Raw genomic sequence first — 27221 nt, 5'->3', positions numbered from 1 at the left:
TTTTTCTGCATAAGTTGAGAAAGAAATTGTGTAGACAGGTCAATAAATCAAAAATAAAAGATGTGGGGAAATGCCAAAACTGTAGAGGCACTGAAAAGCCAAGCCTTTGGATTAGGGTTGGGTTTTGTTTTTTACTTAAAGCCAGGGATTCAGTCTCAGGCTTTATTCTCTGTCTTTAATGAAGAATGCAGAGGACCCTATCCAAATTAACAACACACAATCTGTGGGAAATTATTACATTTTCTGGGGCTTTTCAATTAAATATGTTGCTTAATTAATCTTGACTCTATAAAAAAAAAAAAAAAAGGGACCTTGAAGAAATTTCTTCTGTGTTTCACCTTTTTTCATATCCCTTTAGGGAAAGTGCAAGAGAGAAGGAAAATCACCTTTTTTTTTTTTTTTATCAGTGAAGTGCTGTTGCAGCTTGGAACTCACACTTCGCAATCTACTTTTTCAGGACACATCCTATCTGTTCATCACTGGCCCTGATGTAGTCAAGTCGGTTACCAATGAAGATGTTACCCAGGAACAGCTTGGGGGAGCAAAGACGCACACTGCAGTATCAGGTGAGAGCTGATTATTTTACATAGTTAGCATATGATCCAGTTTTCCAAACTGAACGAATCAGCAGTAGATGTTAGAACTACTTTTTCTCACTAGGGGCCTCCATGTGAAATTCTTTATTAAAGGTTATGGGGTTTGGGGTATTGGATTTTGGGCACTGAATAGCAGTAGATATTTTTGCACTTTGTAGTATATCCATGGAATAACAACTACTAGACATGCATTGAAGGTTTTAAGCAAGAATAATATGATCCTTTCACATATGAGGGGGAGTTCGTATATATTTTCAAGTCTTTTAACTCAAGATTATAGAGTGTTTTACTGCATTATGGTAACAAACCTGTGGCTGAATTTGCCATCCCTTTCCAGCATTCCTTTTTCATTCTCTTCTAATGCTTCTCTTCCTCTTTTGGAACAAAGTTACCTATGCGACTTCTTGTCTTGGAGATGACTTAAAAAAAGACTAAACAAAATCTGACTAGTGAGTTGTATGGCTGTGAAAGTTTACTTTTTTGTTGAAAGAAAGAAATGTTGCCATAGTTGAAGCTAGTTCTTCATTTTAAGCTTAATTTTGTCCTCCTTTCTAGCTTTGAGAAAACTGAATTAAACCTATGTGAAAATGTCTGTGTGAGACAATGCTAGAGTAGGTATTTTAGGGGAAGCTAAGGGGATGTTGGACAAAGTGATTTTTGGAGGTGTGGTTATTCATATTTTAATAAAATTATCCATTCTTAGAAATTGTCACATCTCAGAACCCTTTTTTCTGGCTCATCGTATCTCAGAAAAGACTTGGCATAGCTCCAAAACTGTCTTATTCTCTGTGAGGACTGGTGTCTTTAGCTAATTTAGTGGAGTTGGTTTGGTCAATCATTTACTTATTAAAAGTTAAGTCTATGTGAACACACTACATCCCTGAATGGGCCCAGACAGGCCTCATGGCCTTGTAGACTTCATAAAGGCCAGATCAGAGTAGGCTGTCCATTTGCAGAAGAAGAAGAATGTTAAGCATAGGAAGGAGGGAATGTGGTATGCATGGAATATGAGGAAAAGGTTATATAGGGGTGCCTATGGGTATCACTGCAGACCTTTAAGAATCTATCTACTTAACCATTTCTACTGCATCCATCACTGTAGTATCTAGGCATTAAATACACCAATGAAGAGTGAGGAGCAATATCAATTGCTCTCTGAGAATGGACCACATTCTCCACACCTCATTAGTCTTTCCCATGAGTAGGAATATGCAGAGGACACTTGATGACGAAATAAAGGGGCATGAGTGCTCCATTCCCCCGCAGTTCCTTCCCTTCTTTAATTCCCGGTCCTTTAGTAAGCAGGACTCTGAGGAAGTGGGAAAAGGTAGGTGTGGAAGTGTGAATATGTAGAGTTCATCTTGAACTCCAGTTATAGAGGACATTTCCTATAACTGGAGTTCAAGATGAACTCTACATATTCACACTTCCACACCTACCTTTTCCCACTTCCTCAGAGTCCTGCTTACTAAAGGACCGGGAATTAAAGAAGGGAAGGAACTGCGGGGGAATGGAGCACTCATGCCCCTTTTATACCCTTGCTTGCAATGATCTGTATTCACCATGAGGAGGTCTGAGGAAAGTGCACGAGGGCGACAGTGGGCACTGCTAGCAAGAGTTCTACCATTCAAGCTGTTCTGGTCAAAGCCTGGCATGAGTGTATATGTAGAGTCCATCTCAAAAGAACTCTGGTTACAGGTGAGTAACCTTCATTTGGGTCTAATACAACATCCTGGTATCCAACCACAATGAGCTGCAAAAAGTAGTAAAGCTATTTTTTAAAACAAAAAAATAAGGAGAGTGATCCAGAGCTGTCAAGGAAGGAAGATTGACATACTTAGATGCTTCTCAGACTCTTCAACCTTACTGGAGTTTAAAACTTGATGGCTCTGCTGGCTTCGGCTTTATTGATGTGTTAAAAAATCCAAATGGAGCCCTTGTAAAGTAGTATTATTTTGGCTTTTTTCTCCAGGGGTCGCACACAGAGCCTTTGAGAATGATGTAGATGCTTTGCTCAATCTCAGGGAGTTCTTTAATTACCTACCTCTCAGTAATCGTGATCCAGCCCCTGTTCGTAAATGCCATGATCCTAGGTAAGTGAGGGGCTTGCACATGATATTTCACGTTGTTGTCAGTTTAATGTCATATGTTTTTTCTGACCGTGTGAATACAAGGAAATGAGCATCTTGCAGCTAGACTTCTGATTTTTGCCTTCTTCACTGATTAATTTCCTCTTCCAACATGTATGTGTGCACATGTTTTGTTAGCTCTTTGTTTAAGAAGTTTTATATATATGTACTTCGTTTAGCAGTTTTATAAATCATTGTCCCATAGCTACCAGAAATACAGTATTAACCATTACAAAAGTGAACTTACCAGTCACTGTTTAGAGATTCATCCTGTGTTCCTGTGAGGCAGGAATAAGTTATAGGACAAACCTCCTTACCCAGAAACAATATCTCCAGGATGATGTATTTTCTTAAACAGGAGGACATTTCTGCCTTGTCTGATATTAACAAACCAAGAGAGTCTATGATACTGATTAATATTCTGAGAAATTTGTCAAATGTTATGTTTGTAGTCTTTTGCCATGTATGAACTCGATGAGTAAATTTTCCATATCAGTAGCATCCCATGTGGGTTGTTTTTTGTTTTTTTTAAACAATTACTCTAATATTGGGCAATTTATTTTTTTTCTGTGAGAGGCTACCAATAATCTTGCAGCTACTAAGAGATGAGAGATTAATTCTCTGTTTCCTTGACTGGAATCCATTTCCACTAGCAAGCCTCAGAAGGATTGCTACAGGATGCCCAAATAAATGTGTTAGTCTCTAAGGTGCCACAAGGACTCGTTGTTTTCACAGGATCTCTGTGTAATAAATGTTCAATAGTTTGTAATATGAGGTTATGAACTGCATCTCAGTGCTCTAATAATTTGATATGTCCAACATGTATGCATAAAATAACCTTTTTCACCACAAATTTCTCCAATGTTTCTTACCATCCATATTTTTTAATACTTATTCAGTGGATACTTACACCAACATCTTAATGATTTTTCTCATATAGTGTTATGAATCAAGAGCGCTGCTCTTTTTCCCCCAAATCTAAGCCACTTTCTCTGAGGTAATATGTCTGCCTAAATCCTTGTCCTGTTATATCTCATATACGGATATTTTCTTGCCAGAAAAATTGTCAGTAAATACTGATGTGAATTATGAGTTATAGTTGTTTCCTATTAGTCCAGAAGCTATTGAAATTAGTTTCCTCTATAAATGAGTTTATTTACAGTGCTGAGAAATATAGGGTTTTATTCTATCCTCATTAACAAAGCTCCAATTGACTAGCTTTGATTAGGGCCATAATTCCTAGGTTGAAAGTACTCGTCCCATGGGAAAGCAGGCCAATAAAAATTGGTGTTGTTTACTGAAGGAGTTAGAAGACTCTCTTCAGTAAACAATTGGTCAGCCGTGAATATTCCGTTTCTTTTCCACTCTGAAAACTCTAGTTCATTGTTTGTGTTAAAGTATGAACTATAGGCAAAACCCAAAGGGAGGCTGTCACTGCCTCTTGGTGTGGTCTTTCGAGGCGTCTCAGCTGATCTTCACCGAACTTCCTTAGTTTATCCTCAGTCAGGTCCATTACTGGACCCTTAACCCAGTTAAGTCTTTCAGCCCTTCAGTTGTAGGGCTAGCAGTCTCTCTTACTCTCCTGGCTGTCTTCTTTGTTATCCTTGGCCTTTCTGCCTCCCTTTCCTTCTCTGTACTCTCCCCTTTATAGCAGGTCCTGTTTACTCTGTTGGTTGCAGCTGTGGGTGCCTGCTTCTATGATTGGCTGTTCTGGCAGCTGCGTGGGGGATGTGATCAAACTGCTTGCTTGTAAACAGGAGGAACTGTTCTCCCCCTCTGTCTACGCTCAGTATGAGGTTTATAGACCCCATTACAGAGGCCCTTGCCAAAGGGTGCCTACAGATTCTGGAGGTGTAATTTTATTAATCCTTAATAACCTAGAAATATTACTGCAATTTTCTTGTTCAATAAAAACTAGTATTTGCCTGGATTAGAGTGCCCCAACCAACCAACAACTGCCTACAGTTGGCTTGTTTGATAGTACCATGTTATATTTAGAGCAGCTAGTCCATTCTGCGTAGTGGGTCTGTGTAAAGTAGCTGCACCCATTCTCAGCCTTCTCTTACTTGTATAATTCTAACAGCATCCTCTGGATAACTGCTGGAGTTCTTCTTCGAGTGATTGCTCCTATGCATTCCAGTGTAGGTGTGCACGCCGTGCGTGCACGGTTCTTCGGAACATTTTTACCCTAGCAACTCCGGTGGGCCGGCTGGGCGCCCCCTGGAGTGGCGCCGCTATGGCGCTGGATATATACCCCAGCCGGCCCGCCTGCTCCTCAGTTCCTTCTTTCCGCCCGTGACGGCTAGTAGGAACAGTGGAGTGCTCCCTTACCTCCACAGCCCTAGCGTTCTCCATAGATTTAGTGTATATAGTTGTAATATTTGTTAAAGTTTCTTGTTATAGTTGTATAGTTAGTTGTATAGTATAGTAGTTAGGGAATTAGAGGGGTTAGCCCTCTTCTTCCGCCCCAGTGCGGGCTTATGCCCGGAGCACCGGGATTCAAGCCCTGCGTGGCTTGCCAGCGGCCGATGCCAGTGAGTGACCCGCACGACTCCTGCCTCCGCTGCCTCGGAGAGTCGCACAGGTCAGATAAGTGCCCCATTTGTGTGGCTTTCAAGCCTCGTACGAGGAAGGAGCGGGACTCTCGTTTAAAACAGCTCCTTATGGAGTCGGCTCTCCAACCTCCGGCACCAGCTCCGTCGGCGCCGAAGCCGGCCTCCGTGAGCAGCGCACCGGCAGCACCGAGCCGCTCCGGTGCCGACACGTCTCGGCACCCTGCACCGAAGACCCGGCACCGCTCACTCTCTCCGAGGAAGAAGCAAAAGGTGCCGAAGACGGCCACTGCGAAACAGCAGCAGAAGCCGTTAGCCCAGCCGCCACCGACTAAAACGGTACAGGCTGAGGCAGTGCACAAGAAGTGCACCGGGCCGTTGACTCCGGCACCGCAAGGGCCGTCGAGTCCGGCGCCGCCCAGCTCCCCGGTGCCGACCGAGGAGGAGCTGAGGCTCCCGTCCACGCCGGAGGCGTTCGCGACGGCGAGGGAGCTGATCGACCTCACCGCTGATACGGGCCATCAGCTACCGGCACCGCCGGTGCGGACAGTCAAGTCCATCGGAAAGCCACTGATGATGCGCCCTCCCTCTCCTGGCGGCCGAGGTGATCGGAGCACCATGATACGCTCTCGCTCCCGTTCTCCCTCTAGACGGCGGTCGCCAACGCACCGGGGCCGATCCGCACGACGGTCAGCGTCGAGACGCCGCTCCCCGTCTCGTCACCGGTCGCAGTCCCGGTACCGCTCGCAATCGCGGTACCGGTCGCACTCCCGGCGGCGCTCCAGGTCACGATCGCCAAGTCGCCGGCACCGCACCAGGTCCGGCTCCAGGCATCGTGGGCGATATCGAGGATCTCGCAGCCGCTCACGGCGCCGCCGCTCGCGATCGAGGTCCGACTCCCAGCGCCGCCGGTCGAGCTCCCGGCGCCGCCGGTCAAGCTCCCGGCACCGCCGGTCGAGCTCCCGGCACCGCGCTTCGCGCAGATCCCGTTCGCCTATCAGACCGCATGACGACCGGCACCGTCCGTCGGCACCGGAGAGGCAGTTTACTCCGGCACCGGACGTCTGCCCGGGAACCGCAACGGCTCCTCCCTGGCCTTCGAGGGAACCCTCAGTTGCTTCTCCTGAGGGCAGTGCGGTAGACTTCCGAGCAGGGTCTCTTCCGCAGGACCATGGACCCCAGCAGTGGGGATTTTGGGTACCCTGGGCCCAACATGAGCAGGGACCTCCCCTTCCTCCGAGGCAGCCAGGCTCGGCGCGTTCGGTGCCGGTGGCCACTGTCAGCAGGCCACCACCGTCTCCAACGCCACAGACCGCCGCTCACGGTACACCGTTGGGGCATGAGACACTGGCACCTGATCGCCCAGAGGCAGAGCAGGCACCTGAAGAGGTGCTGCCAGGTCAATCCTCGTCCTCCTCTCCCGACGAGGCTGTGGCAGGGGCGTCACCATCGGAACCCCCGCCTATTGACCTGAAGGCGCACCAGGACCTTCTTCGTAGGGTAGCGAAAGCCATCAACCTGCCCATCGAAGAGGTCCAGGAGGTCGATGACCCCATCACGGATGTCGTCGGAGCAGACGCCCCCGTGAGAGTGGCGCTGCCATTCATCCGCACAATCCAGCGGAACAATGCCGCCATCTGGCAGTCGCCTTCCTCCGTCCCTCCCACGGCACGCGGCGTGGAGAGGAAATATTCTGTACCACCTAAAGGGTACGAATACCTTTATGTGCACCCGACTCCAGACTCTTTGGTAGTCCAGTCCGTGAACGACCGGGAGCGTAACGGACAGCCTGCCGCTGCGCCCAAGTCTAAGGAGTCCAAACGCATGGACTTGCTGGGGCGCAAGATTTACTCGGCGGGCGGCCTCCAACTCCGCATCGCGAATCAAATGGCCCTGCTATCCAGGTATACATTTAACATCTTGGGATGCCTGGGAAAATTCGCGGAGCTGACCCCACAAGACTCCCGCCGAGAATTCTCGGCCCTCCTAGAAGAGGGCAAGCTGGCCTCCAGGACCTTGATTAAGGCAGCGGTCGATTCAGCGGACTCGGGGGCCAGAACTGTGGCGTCCGGTGTAACCATGCGACGCATTGCGTGGCTGCAGTCGTCCACTTTGCCGCCGGAGGTACAATATACCCTCCAGGACCTCCCCTTTGAAATGCAGGGCCTGTTCTCTGAAAAAACTGACACGAGAATTCAGACCCTGAAGGACGGACGAGTGGCAATCCGCACTTTGGGGATGCATACACCGGCCACTCAGAGGCGTCCGTTCCGGCAACAGCCCTATCGGCCCGGGCCGCAGGCCAGGTCTCGGCCATTTAATAATCGCAGGGCCCCATTCCGCCGCAGACCATCGGGCGGGCGGCGTAACCAGTCCCAAGGCTCGTCCAAGGCTCCTCAAGGCCCCAAGCCGACCTTTTGATGGGACGCCCGAGGACGGCGTACCATTCTCACCCCAGGATCCATCCCCTTTGTTTTCAAGTCGCCTTTCCCGCTTCCTTCAGGCGTGGTGTTCTGTAACATCGGACAGCTGGGTGCTCAACACCATCCAGCACGGCTACCGCCTACAGTTTATTTCGCCCCCTCCCTCCCACCCACCTTCCCCGTCCCTCTTCAGGGACCCCTCTCACGAGCAAGTCCTCTTACAGGAGGTCCAGTCTCTGTTGAGCGTGGGTGCCATCGAGGAGGTGCCCCCCTGCAGGCGGGGCAGGGGATTCTACTCCAGATATTTTCTCATCCCCAAGGCGAAAGGAGGTCTTCGTCCCATCTTAGACCTCCGGGAGCTGAACAAGTACCTCTGCAAACTCAAGTTTCGGATGGTAACCTTGGGGACCATTATCCCTTCCTTGGATCCGGGAGACTGGTTTGCCGCCCTCGACATGAAGGATGCTTACTTTCATGTGGCAATTTACCCCCCCCACAGACGCTACCTGCGCTTCATGGTCAACGAGGCCCACTACCAGTTTGCGGTGTTACCCTTCGGCCTCTCCACCGCATCGTGGGTGTTCACCAAATGCATGGCGGTCGTGGCCGCGGCCCTCCGTCGTCGTCGAATCCACGTGTATCCATATCTCGACGACTGGCTGATTCGTGGCCGCACCCAAGAGCTGGTAGCGGCTCAATTGTCCAAGATACTGCATCTGTTTCGGTCTCTCGGCCTGCTTGTCAACGCCGACAAGTCCCACTTAGTTCCGACTCAAAGAGTGGAATTCATAGGAGCCGTCCTCGACTCCAATCTGGCCAGAGCCTGCCTCCCTCGGGCTCGGCACGAGACGTTGGCCTCCCTGATACGGACACTGCAGGCCTTTCCAACGACAACAGTGCGCTGCTGCCTACGTCTCCTAGGTCACATGGCAGCGTGTACGTTTGTGACCACGCACGCAAGGCTGCGACTTCGCCAGTTCCAAATGTGGCTGGCATCGGTGTACCGCCCTCAGCGCGACCCACTGGATATGGTGGTGGTGGTGCCGAGTCCCGCTCTCCAGTCGCTCACCTGGTGGCTGGATCCGGAGACAGTCTGCGCAGGGGTTCCGTTCCGCCCTCCTCGACCGTCGATCACCCTGACCACAGACGCGTCGGCGCTTGGATGGGGGGCTCACATAGGAGACCTGCACACCCAGGGCCTCTGGTCAGCCCAGGAGCTCTCCCTCCATATCAACGTCCGGGAGCTGAGAGCGATCCGTCTGGCGTGTCTCGCCTTTCGGACCCACCTTCAGGACCGCTGTGTAGCGGTGTACACGGACAACACCACAGCCATGTTCTATGTCAACAAGCAGGGCGGAGCTCGATCCTCCCCGCTTTGCAAGGAGGCGATGCTCCTCTGGGACCTTTGCGTGACCCACTCGATTCGCCTCGAAGCGTTTTTTCTGCCAGGAGTGCAGAACACGTTGGCCGACCGTCTGAGCAGGTCCTTCGCCTCCCACGAGTGGTCGCTTCGCCCAGATGTGGCGTACGCAATCTTCCAGAGGTGGGGGTTTCCCCAGGTAGACCTCTTCGCCTCCCGGGCCAACAGGAAGTGCCACAGGTTCTGCTCCTTCCAGGGTCAAGCTCCAGGCTCCCTTTCGGATGCGTTTCTCCTGGCATGGACGGACTCCCTCCTTTACGCGTTCCCTCCATTTCCGCTCGTCCACCGAGTGCTACTCAAGCTTCGGAGGGACAGGGCCCGCGTAATACTCGTCGCTCCGGCCTGGCCGAGACAGCACTGGTACACCCTGCTGCTCGAGCTGTCAGTTCGGGATCCCATTCCCCTTCCGTTATGGCCGGACCTCATCACTCAGGACCTCGGCAGGCTTTGTCACCCGAACCTGCAGTCGCTGCATCTTACAGCTTGGTTCCTGAGTGGTTGACCGACGCAGAGAGGGGTTGTTCGGCGGCGGTGCAACAAGTTCTGCTGGAAAGCAGGAAGCCTTCGACGCGCTCTACCTACCTCGCAAAGTGGAAACGCTTTGCGCTCTGGTGCGACCAGCAAGGTCTTAACCCATTCTCGGCCCCCATCCAGATCGTCCTCGACTACCTCTGGTACCTGAAAGGTCAAGGTCTCGCGATCTCGTCCCTCAGGGTGCACCTGGCAGCTCTGTCAGCCTTTCGACCCGCTATAGCAGGCCGCTCCGTCTTCTCCAACCCAATGGTAGCCCGCTTCCTTAAAGGGTTAGACCGTCTCTACCCTCAGGTGCGTCCTCCTGCTCCGACTTGGGATCTGAACCTGGTTCTCGCCCAGATGATGGGCCCACCCTTCGAGCCGTTAGCCACGTGCTCTCTGCTCCATCTCACCTGGAAGACGGCCTTCCTTGTGGCGATCACATCCGCAAGACGAGTCTCGGAACTCCGCGCCCTGACGGCGGGTCCCCCGTATACAGTCTTCCACGGGGACAAAGTGCAGCTTCGACCACATCCGGCCTTCCTCCCCAAGGTGGTGTCGGCCTTCCACCTCAATCAGGAGATCTTCCTCCCGGTCTTCTTTCCGAAGCCGCACGCCTCACCTCGTGAGCAGCAGCTCCACACTCTGGACGTCCGCAGGGCCCTCGCCTTCTACGTTGACCGGACGAAGTCCTTCCGGCGTTCCTCCCAGCTCTTTGTGGCAATTGCCGATCGCATGAAAGGCGAGCCGGTCTCCTCGCAGTGGATTTCATCCTGGGTGACATCATGCATACGGGCTTACTACGAGCTTGCTCGCGTCCCCCCGTGCCGACTCACCGCACACTCGACGAGGGCGCACGCCTCGTCGGCCGCCTTCCTGGCCCATGTTCCCATCCAGGACATCTGTAGAGCGGCCACCTGGTCTTCAGTCCACACCTTCGCTTCCCACTACGCATTGGTGCAGCAGTCTCGAGACGACGCAGCCTTCGGCTCCGCGGTATTACACTCCGCCACGTCTCATTCCGACCCCACCGCCTAGGTAAGGCTTGGGAATCACCTACATTGGAATGCATAGGAGCAATCACTCGAAGAAGAAAAGACGGTTACTCACCGTAGTAACTGGTGTTCTTCGAGATGTGTTGCTCCTATCCATTCCAGACCCGCCCTCCTTCCCCACTGTCGGAATTGCCGGCAAGAAGGAACTGAGGAGCGGGCGGGCCGGCTGGGGTATATATCCAGCGCCATAGCGGCGCCACTCCAGGGGGCGCCCAGCTGGCCCACCGGAGTTGCTAGGGTAAAAATGTTCTGAAGAACCGTGCACGCGCGGCGCGCACACCTACATTGGAATGGATAGGAGCAACACATCTCGAAGAACACCAGTTACTACGGTGAGTAACCGTCTTTTTTATGATTTGAAGAAGGCTTTGAAACAAGACCAGTATCCTGGGCTAAACGTTCATTTTATTGATGGCTATTCTCTCTCACCAAGAGACTGTGGTATTCCTCCAGCACTCCAGAGCTCTGTGTATTTCCTGTAATGGTTTGATGTTTCCATTGTACAGATCCTCTAGGTTACTTGAGATTGGATTCCCAAGTATCTTGCAGAATTTTTTAGCCATTTATACCCAAACATTTTCTGGACAGTTGATATCTCTGAGTCTGTTAAATGTATATCTTTTATTTTTAGCATGATTTAATTAAAATCAGTTGCTTTCTTCAAATTAAGGATTTCTTTAGATAATGATTTTAGGGAAACATTTGAGTAAAATATTATAACAGCCACATGACAAACTATTTTACTGTATATTCCTGCCAGATTTATTCCATTAATAAATGTATTATCCCTTGTGTAAAAGACTTTGTGGCCAGTGGAGAAAGCAAAGGAGAGAAGTCCCCCATCCCTCCCACCTCCCCCATATAACTCAGACAGGAAAGATGTCAGCCCATGGATTTGCATCACTGCTTTAGGGCTGATATAAAGAGCAGTAATTTTATTTATTTTAATTTAGACAGGTTGACTGGAGCTTTGTATGGTTATAGGCAACTTTTTCCTCACTGGTGATTCTCTCCCTTCCCCCTCCTGCCCTCCAACTGTGTCCAACCCACTGCTACAGACTAGGGACCGAATGGCTGGGCAGCAGTTCTGCAGAAAAGTACCTAGGGGTTACGGTGGACGAAAAGCTGAATATGAGTCAACAGTGTGCCCTTGTTGCCAAGAAGGCTAATGGCATTTTGGGTTGTATAAGTAGGGGCATTTCCAGCAGATCGAGGGATGTGATCATTCCCCTCTATTCAGCACTGGTGAGGCCTCATTTGGAGTATTGTGTCCAGTTTTGGGCCCCACACTACAAGAAGGATGTAGATAAATTGGAGAGAGTCCAGCGGAGGGCAACAAAAATGATTAGGGGGCTGGAGCACATGACTTATGAGGAGAGGCTGAGGGAACTGAGATTGTTTAGCCTGCAGAAGAGAAGAATGAGGGGGGATTTGATAGCTGCTTTCAACTACCTGAAAGCGGGTTCCAAAGAGGATGGATCTAGACTGTTCTCAGTGGTAGAAGATGACAGAACAAGGAGTAATGGTCTCAAGTTGCAGAGGGGGAGGTTTAGGTTGGACATTAGGAAAAACTTTTTCACTAGTAGGGTGGTGAAGAACTGGAATGGGTTACCTAGGGAGGTGGTGGAATCTCCTTCCTTAGAGGTTTTTAAGGTCAGGCTTGACAAAGCCCTGGCTGGGATGATTTAGTTGGGTTTGGTCCTGCTTTGAGCAGGGGGTTGGAGTAGATGACCTCCTGAGGTCCCTTCCAACCCTGAGATTCTATGATTGGGGAGACAAAAATGAGAAGGCTTCTCCCCTTTCCCTTAAAAACTATTTTCTGTCTCCCCCCACCCTACCATCTCTTGGTAGCAGCTGATTCCTGTGTTACTGTGGCCAGCAGAGCCTGCAGCAGACGGAAGATGTACAGATCCTGTAGTCCTGCAAGAACACATACACACACCGCTGTTCTATGTCTTAATGCACAAGTCTGCTAGGTTAAAACTAAGGAATTATTTTTTTCCTCTGTATTTGGAAGGCTTGGCTGAAGATGCCAGCGTCCAGATAGAGTCTTGTCAAGCAGTCTCCAATGGGAGGAGTTACAGGTGTATGTCTTCTGTATGGAAATTAATCTGGTTTTGTGAATACTCATGCCATTTTTAATTACTTTGCATTTTGTCTGAAGTAATCGCTTGGTTCCTGAACTGGACACAGTTGTCCCAATGGAGTCTACTAAAGCCTATGATATGGTCGACATTGTACATTCGGTAAGCCTTCTGTTCTAAAGAAAGTATTTATGTGACAAATTATTAAATGGCTCAGAATGCTGGAAGCAAACTAGCAGAATGCCACAGGAGACCTACTTATAGTTAACTCTGTCTTCACAATAGCCATTCAGATAATTCTTTCTCCATGCATTGATCATAAACCCAGAAGTAACAAAAATAGCAAAAATAATGTATGAAAGGAATTTTAGACAAAATACAACATTGTTTTACAAAAGGTAGATTGTGCCAAACCAACTTGATCTCCTTCTTTGAGAAGGTAACAGATTTTTTTAGACAAAGGAAATGCAGTGGATGTAATTTACCTCGATTTCAGTAAGGCATTTGGTATGGTTCCACATGGGGAATTATTAGCTAAATTGGAAAAGATGGGGATCAATATGAAAATTGAAAGGTGGATAAGGCAGTTCCCAGATAGAAAAAAAAAAAAACTGGAAAATTGTACACCTTAGTGCCCTTATCTTTTTATTTCTCTTAAGTGTGTAAATAATGTGTGTTTTACTGTTTTCCTTAATTTAAAGGGAAACAAACTTTGGTGATTCCAACCTATTCGTAGAAACTTGAATTAAAAGAATGTTATTATGTTTCCAGAGCAAGCACTCAGAAGTTTGGAAATACCAGAATTAAAGTTGCATGGAATGAGGCACAGGTGTCCTGTGGAAAAAAATAGTATGTGATGTGATATAATGCAGATGTAGCATTATGGTTACTTGAGCAATTTTCATACTGGGGTTTTGTAACTTTTTTAGTGCTTTATTTTGCAGTCTTAATGTTCTTAACATATTTTCATGTTTTTTAACAAAAAATAAATATTATGCGATTGTTACAATTTCCCCTGTAGGTCATCATCAGGGTTTGAATTTTACACCTCCATATTCATGGCACAGAGCTCTACCACTTGAGTTAAATGTTAGGTGTCATATGCTGTTATCCTCTGTGGACCAGCCACAAGGGGATAGTGTGCAACACACTGAAGGGTTAGATGTACAAGAATAACTTAACTGTACTGGCAGCGTGCCCTGTCACTTAGATTTTTCAGATTTTCTGAGAGGCATTGTAGAAAAAGAGGTATGAATTGGCTCTTCCATATTAGGGTATAATCTCAGGTTTGACAGAAGTGACTGCCCAATCTCCATCGAGCCTGTAAAATAGGTGGTGACGCTGATATTTGCCTGCCTGCTAAAGTATAATGTATGTGCATGAACTTATTAATATTGGTCTATAGAAAAGATGAAATCACAGAAATCATGATCTAATGGTTCCCAGCGTTTTCCTCTAACCAAATGGTATTCTGTTGGGGGAATGCACGAGTAACAGGATGCAGTTTATCTGGCAGTTCAGCTCTGGGAAGCTGCTTCATAATGGTGCCAGAGGCTCAGTGGAGTCTGGGAGCATGTTCAGTGTGGGTGGAATGTTCTGAATATTAAGGTGCAAACCTCGTCACATTCTGCTGCGAGAGCTAAAAACTTGGCCACATGTGGGTGAATTGTCATGGGAGTAAGCAAAGGGCTTATTCTCCTGTCAGAATTCAAGCACCTGCTCCAAAAGAAAGGATGGGATTTTCACAAGTGCCTATGTGAGTTAGAGAGAAAAATCCAACTAACTTTCAGTAGGACTTGTGCTCCTAGGCCAGGTGCTGTTGAAAATCCCACCCTGAGGCACAGAGCTGTTTAAAATATGGTCAAATATTTTTGCATTATTACAACTGTCTATCCTTTACCATGTACTCAGAAATAGCTGAACTGCTTTCACTCAAACTTAACAAAACATTCTGAGACAGAGACCAAGCATGGAAAACTGCAGCGTGAATGATTGGTAGGCAAAGTTATTGTAAGCAGCTGAAAACAGGGGTTCATGATAAAGTGTTAGGAAACCATAATATAGGTATCAGTACTGCACCATCTATAATTATGCAGACTTACGAACACATGAACTTTGCTTTGCATCTCTGTGGACATCACTTTACAGAACACACACTGAGAAGCCCATCCCTAGGAATAAGGGCTGGTATGAGGAATTTAGCCCTGACCTGAGAGGCGGAGGGGCACAAAGTAATTTGGCTATGAGGGAGGTTTGAAGAATCTTCTTGCCTGTCCCCTATAGGTGGTAAAAGCAGAGCATGGCTGAGAATTGCTTTTCAGGGAGACAGCCCTCCCTTGTTTCTCTTACTGTCTCAGTTAGATAGATGGCATTGACATAGTATAAAAACGAGGAGTCCTTATGGCACCTTAGAGACTAACAAATTTATTTGGGCATAAGCTTTCGTGGGCTAAAATCCATTTCATCAGATGCGTGGAGTGGAAAATACAGTAGACAGGTATATATACACAGTACATGAAAAGATGGGAGTTGCCTTACCAAGTAGGGGGTCAGTGATCTCTGTTTGACATGCAAACCAGGAGTTTGCCTGTACCAGTGTAAAGATGTGGGGTAGACCCTCAGCTGGTATTAATTGTCATGGCTCAGCTGAAATGAATGGAATGGAATGGAATTGCACTAACCGAGGTTCTGTGAAAACTAGAAAAGTGCCCTTATTACAGGGGAATACTTTAAAAGGTTTGCTTTGGTGTCATGCTGAAGGAGCACTCTGATAGAATATATTCAATAGTAAATGCAGCATCAAAAACATATTGACGTATGCATTTGTAAAGGAAAGAGATATTCATTTTTAAAACCTTCTAATTCCCAAGCAGTGTTTTTTCTTTCTCTGTAACATTGATATTGTTGTAACTCCCAGCATCTAGCCCTGAGGATTCTGTCTAAATCTCATTCTTGCAGATTGTTGACGAGAGGGAATTCTTTGAAATCATGCCCTCCTATGCTAGGAACATGATTGTTGGATTTGCAAGGATGAATGGAAGAACTGTTGGAATACTGGGTAATCAACCCAAAGTGGCATCAGGTAGGAGCTAGCTGTCTGGTGCTAGGAATATATATTTCTAACAAAAGGGTGTTTGTAAGCTGCCTGCTAATTGTGTTTTGTTTATTACACACATTGGGAGGACATATGTCACCATAGTAACTAGGTGTACTTTGAGTGTCTAAAAGTTGGGTCTATGATTTACTTTCCCCTAAAAGTTTAATAGTGGAATAGGTTCTGTGGTAGGACTAGCATTTTATGTCACACATTAATGATCTGGAAAAGCGGGGTAAACAATGGCAAAATTTGCAGATTATGAGCCTAAATAATTTTGTGTCAATATTAGAGAAACCAATGAAAAACTTCAGTGGGACTAAGCAAAACTCGTTAGATGGGCAGCATAGCATGATGGCAGATAAAATTCCATGTTGACCAGTGTAAGATGATTTATATTGTCTGGAATAAAAACTATTCTCAACTGCTACCACTCAGAAAAGACAACATGCATCTTACTGGTCAGCTCATTGAAAACCTCTGCTCAATGTGCAGCTAAGGATGCATAATAAATGAGAGAGGATACTACTGAAAGAATTCTAAATCCATACTATACATCAGTGGTACCTCATCACATGGAATATGACGTTTGGGCTTCCTAGCCAAACAGACACAGCTAGGTTTGCCAACCCTCCCGCTTTCGCTGGGAGTCTCCTGAAGGCGACTTCAGCCAAACCAGGAGATTTTGGGCGCTAAAACTCCGGTGGTGCAGTGGAGCTAAGGCAGGCTCCCTACCTGCCTTGGCTCCATGCCACTCCCAGAAGCAGTCAGCATGTCCTTGCGGCCCTGTGAGAGGGGACAGGGGGTCTCCACGTGCTGCTCCTAGCCCAAGCACTGACTCCGCAGCTCCCATTGGCCAGGAACTGCGGCCAAAGGGAGCTGCAGGGGCGGTGCCTGTGGGCAGTGGTGCACAGTGACCCCCTGGCTCCCCCTCTTAGGAGCTGCTGCCAGAGGGATGTGCCAGTCGCTTTCAGGAGCTGCCCAAGGTAAGCACTGCACCCCTCATCCCCTCCTGTACACCTGACCCAGACCAGAGCCCGCACCCAAACTCCCCCTCCCACACTCAAACTCCATCCCGCATTCCCTCCCAGAACCCACATTCCCTCTTGCACCCCAGCCCAGAGCCCACACCCAAACTCTCTCACAGAGCCCGCACCCGCTCCTCGGACTCAACCCCCTGCCCCAGCGTAGCGAAAGCGAGTGAGGGTGGGGAAGAGCAAGCAAAGGAGGCAGGGGGGATGGAGTGAGTGGGGGACGGGGCCTCGGTGAAGGAGCAGGATAGCGGCGGGGCCTCGGGAAGGGACAGGGCACAAGTCTTTGGGTGTGTGCAATTAGATAGTTGGCAACCCTAGACACAGCTGAAAGAGAGAGGATTCACAGGCAGCCAGCGAAAATGACTAGGGACATAGAAAAACTGCCATCTGAAGAATGAATGAAAAGATTAGAACCATTTTGTTGAGCAAGATGGCGAATCTGAGGGACATGATAAAGTTATATCAAATAAACAGTATGGAGAGGGCAGTTCAGGCACCTCTAGTCATCTTTTCTCACAGTAAACAAACAAGGAGGCATTCAGTGAAATCAATAGCCAGCAAATTGAAATCTGATAAATGATGTGCTTTTTCACATAACACACAACTAGCCTGTGGAGCTTATTGCCATTATATCTATGTATAATGAATTGAGGTCAAGAGCTGAACAGACATTAGACATTTTGTTTGATAATAAGCAAATCTGGAGTTACCATAGTAAGGATTCTTTTTAAAAGATGAAAAAATGTGGAAAGGCTATAAACCCTTGTGTTTCAGGGCATACAATAATCTGTAATTAACTGATGGGGATTAGCCCTTATTTCCCTTTCATATTTCTCTGACATCTCTCTAGTAGGTTGCTGTTACTGGATTATAGAATCATAGACTTTAAGGTCAGAAGGGACCATTATGATCATCTAGTCTGACCTCCTGCACAATGCAGGCCACAGAATCTCACCCACCCACTCCTGTATCAAGCCTGTGTCTGAGCCATTGAAGTCCTCAAATCATGGTTTAAAGACTTCAAGGTGCAGAGAATCCTCCAGCAAGTGACCTGTGCCCCACGCTGCAGAGGAAGGCAAAAAAACCGCAGGGCTTCTGCCAATCTGCCCTGGAGGAAAATTCCTTCCCAACCCCAAATATGGCGATCAGCTAAACCCTGAGCATGTGGGCAAGACTCACCAGCCAGACACCCAGGAAAGAATTCTCTGTAGTAACTCAGATCCCACCCCATCTAACATCCCATCACAAGCCATTGGGCATATTTACCACTAGTAGTCAAAGACGAATTAATTGCCAAAATTAGGCTATCCAATTATACCATCCCCTCCATAAATTTATCAAGCTTAGTCTTGAAGCCAGATATGTCTTTTGCCCCCACTACTCCCCTTGGAAGGCTGTTCCAGAACTTAACTCCTCTGATGGTTAGAAACCTTCATCTAATTTCAAGTCTAAACTTCCAGTTTATATCCATTTGCTCTTGTGTCCACATTGGTACTGAGTTTAAATAATTCCTCTCCCTCCCTGGTTTTATTCCTCTGATATATTTATAGAGAGCAATCATATCTCCCCTCAGCCTCCTTTTGGTTAGGCTAAACAAGCCAAGCTCTTTGAGTCTCCTTTCGTAAGACAGGTTTTCCATTCCTCGGATCATCCTAGTAGCCTCTCTCTGAGCCTGTTGCAGTTTGAATTGATCTTTCTTAAACATGGGAGATCAGAACTGCATACAGTATTCCAGATGAGGTCTCACCAGTGCCATGTATAATGGTACTAACACCTCCTTATCTCTACTGGAAATACCTTGCCTGATGCATCCCAAAACCGCATTAGCTTTTTTCACGGCCATATCACATTCGCGGATCATACTCATCCTGTGATCAACCAATACTCCGAGGTCCTTCTCCTTCTCTGTTACTTCCAACTGATGCCTCCCTAGCTTATAACAATAGTTCTTGTTATTAATCCCTAAATGCATGACCTTGCACTTTTCACTATTAAATTTCATCCTATTACTATTACTCCAGTTTACAAGGTCATCCAGATCTTCTTGTATGATATCCAGGTCCTTCTCTGTATTGGCAATACCTCCCAGCTTTGTGTCATCCGCAAACTTTATTAGCGCATTCCCACATTTTTGTGCCAAGGTCAGTAATAAAAAGATTGGTCCCAAAACCGATCCCTGAGGAACTCCACTAGTAACCTCCTTTGAGCCTGACAGTTCACCTTTCAGTATGACCCATTGTAGTCTCTCCTTTAACCAGATCCTTATCCACCTTTCAGTTTTCATATTGATCCCCATCTTTTCCAATTTAGTTAATAATTCCCCATGTGGAACCATATCAAATGCCTTACTGAAATGGAGGTAAATTACATCCACTGCATTTCCTTTGTCTAAAAAATCTGTTACCTTCTCAAAGAAGGAGATCAGGTTGGTTTGGCACAATCTACCTTTTGTAAAACCATGTTGTATTTTGTCCCAATTACCATTGACCTCAATGTCCTTGACTACTTTTTCCTTCAAAATTTTTTCAAAGACCTTGCATACTATAGATATCAAACTGACAGGCCTGTAGTTGCCCAGATCACTTTTTTTCCCCTTTCTTAAAGATAGATCCCTCATCTGAGCTGGTATGGGAATTCTTATGTTACTTTGAAGGGAGTTTTGTTCCCTGTGTTAAATGATTTTGTCTCCATGTGGTAAATTACATTTTTGAGACAAATAGATGGTCATATGACTACCCATGGTGGTTCTTTTTCTGAAGAACAACTTGATCAAATACAAACATTTGCTGAGTTAAATTGCTAACTATCTTACTGGTACCTGAGCAAATTAGCAGTTTTTACTGCTGTTTTGCTTTTGATTCAATTTTTAATTTTGGCAAAGATGTCTAAAAGCTCAAGGCTATCTCTGTTCTGTATTGGTTTTGTATAGATTAAATATGATAAAATATATACGTTTTATTTGTTTTTTGGCATGGAAACTTCTTTGAGTGTTTTAGCAAGTAGCGAGGACATAATAGCAGAGCTGGTCTTAGGAAAGAACTTTGGATCAAGTGATAACAGGTTGATTCAATTTTTAAATTAAAGGCTAACTAAAACAAGGTCATCAACTATGGTTTTTAATTTCAAAAGGGCATTTTCAGAGATTAAGGGAATTAGTTAAAGAAATCAGCTGGACTGAAGAGCTCAAGGACTTAACTGTGGATGAGACTTAGAATTTCTTCAAATCAGTTATACAAAAACTATCTGAAATTTTCATCCCAAGAAAGGGAGAAAAGGCGAGAGAGGCTCCAGGTGGATGTAACCACCTCAAAAAGGTTATTAGGAGTAGGCAGAGAGGCTATGAGGAATGCAAAGGGTGGTCGATTAGCAAAGAAAGCTACATCATGGAGGTTAGAAAATGTAGGAATAAAGTGAGAATTGCTAAAGTCAAGCTGCATTAGCTGTGGCCAAGGAAATTAAAATAATTTTTTTTTTAGTTTTTTTTTAGTTCTATAAATAGAATAAATAAGGATGAGGTTGGGCTGCTATGCAGGGTTATAAAATTAAAATGAATACTTTGCCTCAGTTTTGAATAACGATGATAATGTGGAACACGTGCATGGATGCAATGCAGCTGATGGAAATGAGCGTCTAGAAATTGAAATGACCATCTCTGAGGTGGAAGAAAAATTTAGAGCTTAATGCACTGAAATCGGGGTGGGGACTAAATAACTAGAATACTGAAAGAACTGGCACATGAGATTGTTAGTTCAGTAGCAAGGATTTTTAATAAATGTATTATTTGGGGGTAGAACCATAATATTGGAGAATAGCTAACTTCATACTCTATTTAAGAAAGAGAAGAAAAGTGATCTGGGCAATTGCAGACCTGTTAGTCTCACCCCAGTAGTATGCAAGGTTTTAGAGCAAATTGTGAAGGAAGAAATAAATTACATCATGGAGGTAAATGGTAAAGGGGAGGTAATGCAACATGGTTCACCAAAGTTTGATCATGCCAGACTAACCTGATTTCCTTCTTTGAGAAACTGACTGATTTTTTTTAGATAAGGGAAGTGCAATAGATGTAATATACCTGGACTTCAGGAAAACATTTTACATAGTACCACATGGGAAATTATTAGTTAAATTAGGGAAGATGGGGATCAGTAAAAGCATTGTAAGATGGAGAAGGAATTGGCTAAAAGGGAGAAGGTTATGCTGATAGGTGAACTGTCAGGCTGGAGGGGAGTTATTATAAGTGGAGTTCCTCAAGGATCGGTTTTGGGACCAATCTTATTCAATATTTTTATTAAAGACTTTGGCTCAAAAAAGTATGAGTGTACTAATGAAATTGGGTTATGAAACAAAGTTGGGAGGCATCTTCAATGCAGAGGAGAATCAGAATATTATACAGGAAAATCTGGATGATCTTGAAGACTGGAATGATAGAAATGGGATGAAATTAAAAAGTACAAAGAGCAAGGTCATGCACTTAGGGTCCAATAATAAGAATTTGTGCTACATCAGCTGGAAGCATCAGTGGAAGAGCGAGACCTGGGTGTGAGAGTCCATCATAAGGTAACTAGGAGCACCAATATGAGGCTGTAAAAAAGCAAATGTGTCTCTTAGGATGTATCAGACAAGGCATTTCCAGTAGAAAGAGAGACTTATTAATGCCTTTGTACAAGGCACTGGTAAGACTTCATCTGGAATATAGTGTACCGTTCTGGTCACCCATGTTCAAGAAAGATTAAAGTGGAACAGATGCAGAGAAGACGTATTAGGATGATCAGGGTAATGGAGAGTCTGTCTTATTAGAGGAGACTGGAAGATCTTGACTTGTTTAGTCTAGCAAAAAGAAGACTGAGAGGGGATATGATTGCTCTCTATAAATACATTAGAGAGGTAAAAACCAGGGAGCGTGAAGAGCTGTTTAAGCTAAAAGACAGTGTTGGCACAAGAACAAATGGATATAAACTGGCCAGAACAAATTCAGGCTGGAAATTAGAAGAAGGTTTCTAGCCATCAGAGGAGTGAGGTTCTGGAACAGCCTCTCAATAGAAGTTGTGCAGGCAAACAACTTAATTAGTTTTAAGAGAGAGCTGGACAAATTTATGAGTACAGTTGTATGAAGGAGTTATGTGTGAGTGGAGGTTAAAGCTCAACAGTTGTAGGGCTCATTTCTGGTTTATGTTCTTCTTCAAGTGATTGCTCATGTGTATTCCACAGTGGGTGTCCATGCTCGCCACGTGCACCGGTGCTGGAAGCTTTTCCCCTAGCAGTACCTGTAGGGGGGGAGTGCCCCCCGCGACCCCTGGAGTGGCGCCTGCCTGGCGTGGTATAAGGGGAGCTGTGCGCTCCCCCCACCCTCAGTTCCTTCTTGCCACCAGCGAAGGTGCGTCGGAACTGCTTTGCTGTAGCTCGTCCCTGTTAGGGGGCTTATTCCTCCACCCTCTCACTTCCCTGGTCCTTCTCGCATGAAGAGAGAGCAACAATACCCGAAGTCCGAAGGTGCAACAATTCAATGTTTATTGGGGTAACCTTCCAGCAAGCATGATTCCTTTCCTTCCTCAGTGTCCCCCTTCCCAGCTCTGACACCACAGAGCCTTGCCTATGTCCCTGTTCCCATTTCCCCCCCTTAGCGAAACATGATTCCAATTCACCCACCCCCATTCCCTGTTCCCATCCCCCCCTTACTTCCTGACTGACTGCAGACTATATAGTAAAACTTGAGTTCTGCTTAGCTATACCTTAACCAATCATTTTACTGAAATTTAACTAACCAATCCTAACATATTGTAACCTGATTATTTAACCAGTTATATCCCACCAGCTTAATTGGTTTACACCCAACAAAATTAATTATACAGCAGCCAGAAACAATCGCAGAACCAGACAGAGATTATACAGACAAACAATAGGGAAGTGGAGACTACAGTGATAGAACAGTACAGAAATGAGGATTTCACATCCCAACTATTGATAAGTGAGTTCTTGCCAGATGAGGATGCTATCAAACTAAGTTTCCTTTTACATTTTCTAGGCTCTTCCCTTTCTCTGGAGGTGATAGGAATATCAGGACAGGATTGTATTCCTAACAGCCCAATAGCGCCTTATTTCAATGTGACTAGTTTAGAACGTAAGGATGTGACCATACGCTTCCCAGCTTATGGCTGGCCTCTGCTGCTTAGCCAAAGAACAGGGCCTCAGACTGTCACTGTAGGAGAAGGCCCTTACACCGGCAGACAGTGATTTTGATTGTTTCTTTTATACCTCTATAACTAGCTTAGTGATAAGAATACACCTAAATTCTTAAAGTATAGACCTTTGCAGACAGGCCTGAATATAGTCCCCGGTTCTGCTCTGGGGGGGCCTGGGGAGGAGCGCTATCTCTGACGCCTTTCTCCTGTCTTGGTCAGGCCGGCTTCTCTATGCCTTCCCCCTGTTCCCTCTAATCAGCAGGGTCCTGGAGAAGATAAAGTCGGACAAGGCCCAGGCAGTATTGGTACAGGACCCTCACAGGCCTGGCAGTAGCTCCGCCATGACCGTTGCCGCTCCGCACAGACCTGCTCTCACAGGACTACGGCCGCCTCCTCCATCTCAACCTAGCGGCTCTTCACTTTATGACGTGGCTGCTCAATGGTTAGGTGGAAAAGAAAGAACGTGCTCAGAGGAAGTTCAGCACGTCCTCCTCGAAAGTAGATGGCCCTCCACTTGCCGTGCTTATTTGGCGAAGTGGTCCTGATTTTCTAGGTGGGCGGCAGACCAGGGTGTCTCCCAGTGACCACCCCGATCCAGCTTATCATTGATTATTTCCTCCACCTGAGGGCCCAGGGCCTGGTGCCTTCGTCCGTCAAGGTGCACCTGGCGACCATATCGGCCTTCCACCTGCCAGTGCAAGGACTCACAGTGTTTTTCCATGCTATGACTGGCCAGTTCCTTAAGGGTCTAGACCGTCTTTTCCCGTATTCTAGACCCCCGGGTTCCACAGTGGGATCTGAATCTGGTGTTGGCTCATCTCACAGGGCCCCCGTTTGAACCACTGGCCATGTGCTCCTGGTCTCACCTCTCGTGGAAGGTGGCCTTCCTGGTTGCTATCACGTTGGCCAGGCAAGTCTCAGAGCTCAGGTCCCTGACCGTCGAACCGCCGTACACAGACTTTCATAAGGACAAGGTCCAGCTCCGCCCACACCCCGCGTTCCTCCTGAAAGTGGTCTCCGCCTACCACATGGGTCAGGACATTTTTCTGTTGGTCCTCTGCCCCAAGCCTCATGCTTCCAGTCAGGAACGCTGCCTCCACACGCTCGACGTGCGACGGGCTCTGGCTTTCTACCTTGAGTGGACTAAGCCATTCAGAAAGTCCTCGCAACTGTTTGTCACCTCAGGTGAGCATGCGAGGGGCCAGCTGATTTCCACCCAGCAGCTTTCCAATCGGATCACTTCGTGCATCTGTTCCTGTTACGAGCTGGCGGGTGTTCCCCCACCACCCATTGTGAGGGCACACAACCTGGGCACAGGCCTCGTCGGCTGCCTTCGTTGCCACGTCCCCAGCCAGGACATTTGTAGGGCCTCCACATGGTCGTCGGTTCACATGTTCACCTCACACTATGCAATTGTTTCCCAAACCAGGGATGACACAGAGTTCGGCAGGGCTGTCCTCTGTCCCGGGAACTTGTGAACTCCTACCCACCTCCAACAGATATAGCTTGGAATCACCTACTGTGGAATCATAGAATCATAGAATCTCAGGGTTGGAAGGGACCTCAGGAGGTCATCTAGTCCAACCCCCTGCTCAAAACAGGACCAAACCCAACTAAATCATCCCAGCCAGGGCTTTGTCAAGCCTGACCTTAAAAACCTCTAAGGAAGGAGATTCCACCACCTCCCTAGGTAACCCATTCCAGTTCTTCACCACCCTACTAGTGAAAAAGTGTTTCCTAATATCCAACCTAAACCTCCCCCTCTGCAACTTGACAGAACAAGGAGTAATGGTCTCATCTTCTACCACTGAGAACAGTCTAGATCCATCCTCTTTGGAACCCCCTTTCAGGTAGTTGAAAGCAGCTATCAAATCCCCCCTCATTCTTCTCTTCTGCAGGCTAAACAATCCCAGTTCCCTCAGCCTCTCCTCATAAGTCACATGAGCAATCACTCGAATTAAAAACAGTTACCTTTTCCATAACTGGCATTCTTCGAGATGTGTTGCTCATGTCTATTCCACATCCCACTGTCCTTCCCCTCTATCGGAGTTGTCTGGCAAGAAGGAACTGAGGGTGGGGGGAGCGCACAGCTCCCCTTATACTGCGCCAGGCAGGCGCCACTCCAGGGGTCACTTCCCCCCCCCCCCCATGGGTACTGCTAGGGGAAAATCTTCCGGCACCGGTGCACATGGTAGGCACGCACACCTATTGTGGAATAGACATGAACAACACATCTCAAAGAACACCAGTTACGGAAAAGGTAACTTTTTTTCCTAAAGCTCAAGCTTCAGAGTTTCAGCTGGCCACATGGAAGGGGTCAGGAAGGGATCTTCTCCCCCCTTGCCCAGTGTATTCTGGGAGATTTTTTATCTCCTTTCTGTGAAGCATCAGGGATGACCATGATTGGAGATGGGACTCTGCATGGGGTGGGCCAGGGCTCTCAGGTAGTACCTAGCATTCTCTCTTTCAGGTGCTTGGCTTGACTGGTTCTTGCTTACATGCCCAGGATTTAACTGATCACCATATGTGGGGTTGGGAAGTAGTTTTCCTCCAGGTCAGATTGGCAGTGACCTTGGGGGAGTTTCACCTTCCTCTGTAGCATGGGGCACTTGCAGGAATTATCTGGATCTAATTAATGGACCACTTCACCTGGAATGTTCCCTTAGACTATATCTAACTACTTATGCTAAACTATCAGTTTGATCTTGTATTTAGCTGTGATGCTGAGTGCCATTCCCAGACTGAAGATGAGCTCTGTGTAGGTCAAAAGCTTGTCTAGCTCAGCTACAATAAAATATTACCGCACTCACCTGGTGTCACTAATATCCTGGGACTGACACAGCTACAACACTGCAGATATCTCACTTAATCATTTCCCTGCAATTGCAAGGGCCTCAAGCGCTAGTGCATCTCACTCCCTCCTATTCTCTGCCTGTGGATCTCATTTTAATTTGGTCTTATTTCAGTCATTGGGTCAGTGTGTGGGTCCTGAGTAGTGGTGGTGACCTGTGACATACAAAAGGTCAGACTAGATGATCTGGTGGTCTCATGTGGCCTTAAATTCTGACTGTATGAACTGAAAATGCTGGTGTTGCTATGCGTGTCAGAGTAAAGTTGTGGTTTTACACTGGATGTGGAGACATATGAGCTACTGGTGCAGGAAGTGAAACCAGATATTATAGGGATAACAGAAACATGGTGGAATAGTAGTCATGACTGGAGTACAGGTATTGAAGGCTATGTGCTGTTTAGGAAAGATAGAAATAAAGGCAAAGGTGGTGGAGCAGCATTGTATATAAATGATGAGGTAGACTGTAAAGAAATAAAAAGCGATGGAATGGATAAGACAGAGTCTGTCTGGGCAAAAATCACATTGGGAAAGAAAGCTACTAGAGCCTCCTCTGAGATAGTGCTTGGGGTGTACTACAGACCACCGGGATCCAATTTGGATATGGATAGAGACCTCTTTATGTTTTTAATGAAGTAAGTACTAATGGGAATTGTGTGATCATGGGAGACTTTAACTTCCCAGATATAGACTGGAGGACAGGTGCTAATAATAATAATAGGGCTCAGATTTTCCTGGATGCGATAGCTGATGGATTTCTTCACCAAGTAGTTGAAGAACCAACAAGAGGGGAAGCCATTTTAGATTTGGTTTTGGTGAGTAATGAGGACCTCATAGAAGAAATGGTTGTAGGGGACAACCTTGGTTCGAGTGATCATAAGCTAATTCAGTTCAAACTAGATGGAAGGATAAACAAAAAATAGATCTGGGACTAGGGTTTTTGATTTCAAAAGGGTTAACTTTAAAGAGTTAAGGAAATTAGTTAGGGAAGTGGATTGGACTGAAGAACTTGTGGCTCTAAAGGCAGAGGATGCCTGGAATTACTTCAAGTCAAAGTTGCAGAAACTCTCAGAAGCCTGCATCCCAAGAAAGGGGAAAAAATTCATAGGCAGGAGTTGTAGACCAAGATGGATGAGCAAGCATCTCAGAGAGGTGATTAAGAAAAAGCAGAAAGCCTACAAGGAGTGGAAGATGGGAGGGATTAGCAAGGAAAGCTACCTTATTGAGGTTAGAACATGTAGGGATAAAGTGAGAAAGGCCAAAAGCCATGTAGAGTTGGACCTTGCAAAGAGAA

At 46.7% G+C, this 27221-nt stretch overlaps 1 protein-coding gene across 3 annotated transcripts in view; it reads left to right on the top strand.

The window, feature by feature from the left end:
* Nucleotides 1-27221, top strand: part of PCCB (propionyl-CoA carboxylase subunit beta) — a 76254-nt gene that overhangs the window by 34405 nt on the left and 14628 nt on the right. For all 3 annotated transcript variants that reach the window (XM_045030391.1, XM_045030393.1, XM_045030394.1), the window contains exons 7-10: nt 458-566; nt 2569-2689; nt 12853-12934; nt 15731-15854. In XM_045030391.1, coding sequence (XP_044886326.1) covers nt 458-566; nt 2569-2689; nt 12853-12934; nt 15731-15854 — 436 coding nt within the window. The remainder of the gene's footprint in view (nt 1-457; nt 567-2568; nt 2690-12852; nt 12935-15730; nt 15855-27221) is intronic.

The sequence above is a fragment of the Mauremys mutica genome, chromosome 9 (genome assembly GCF_020497125.1).
Source record: "Mauremys mutica isolate MM-2020 ecotype Southern chromosome 9, ASM2049712v1, whole genome shotgun sequence".
Classification (NCBI taxonomy): domain Eukaryota; kingdom Metazoa; phylum Chordata; order Testudines; family Geoemydidae; genus Mauremys; species Mauremys mutica.
Note: the sequence above shows the minus strand (reverse complement) of the source record. Positions and strands in the feature narration are given on the sequence as shown.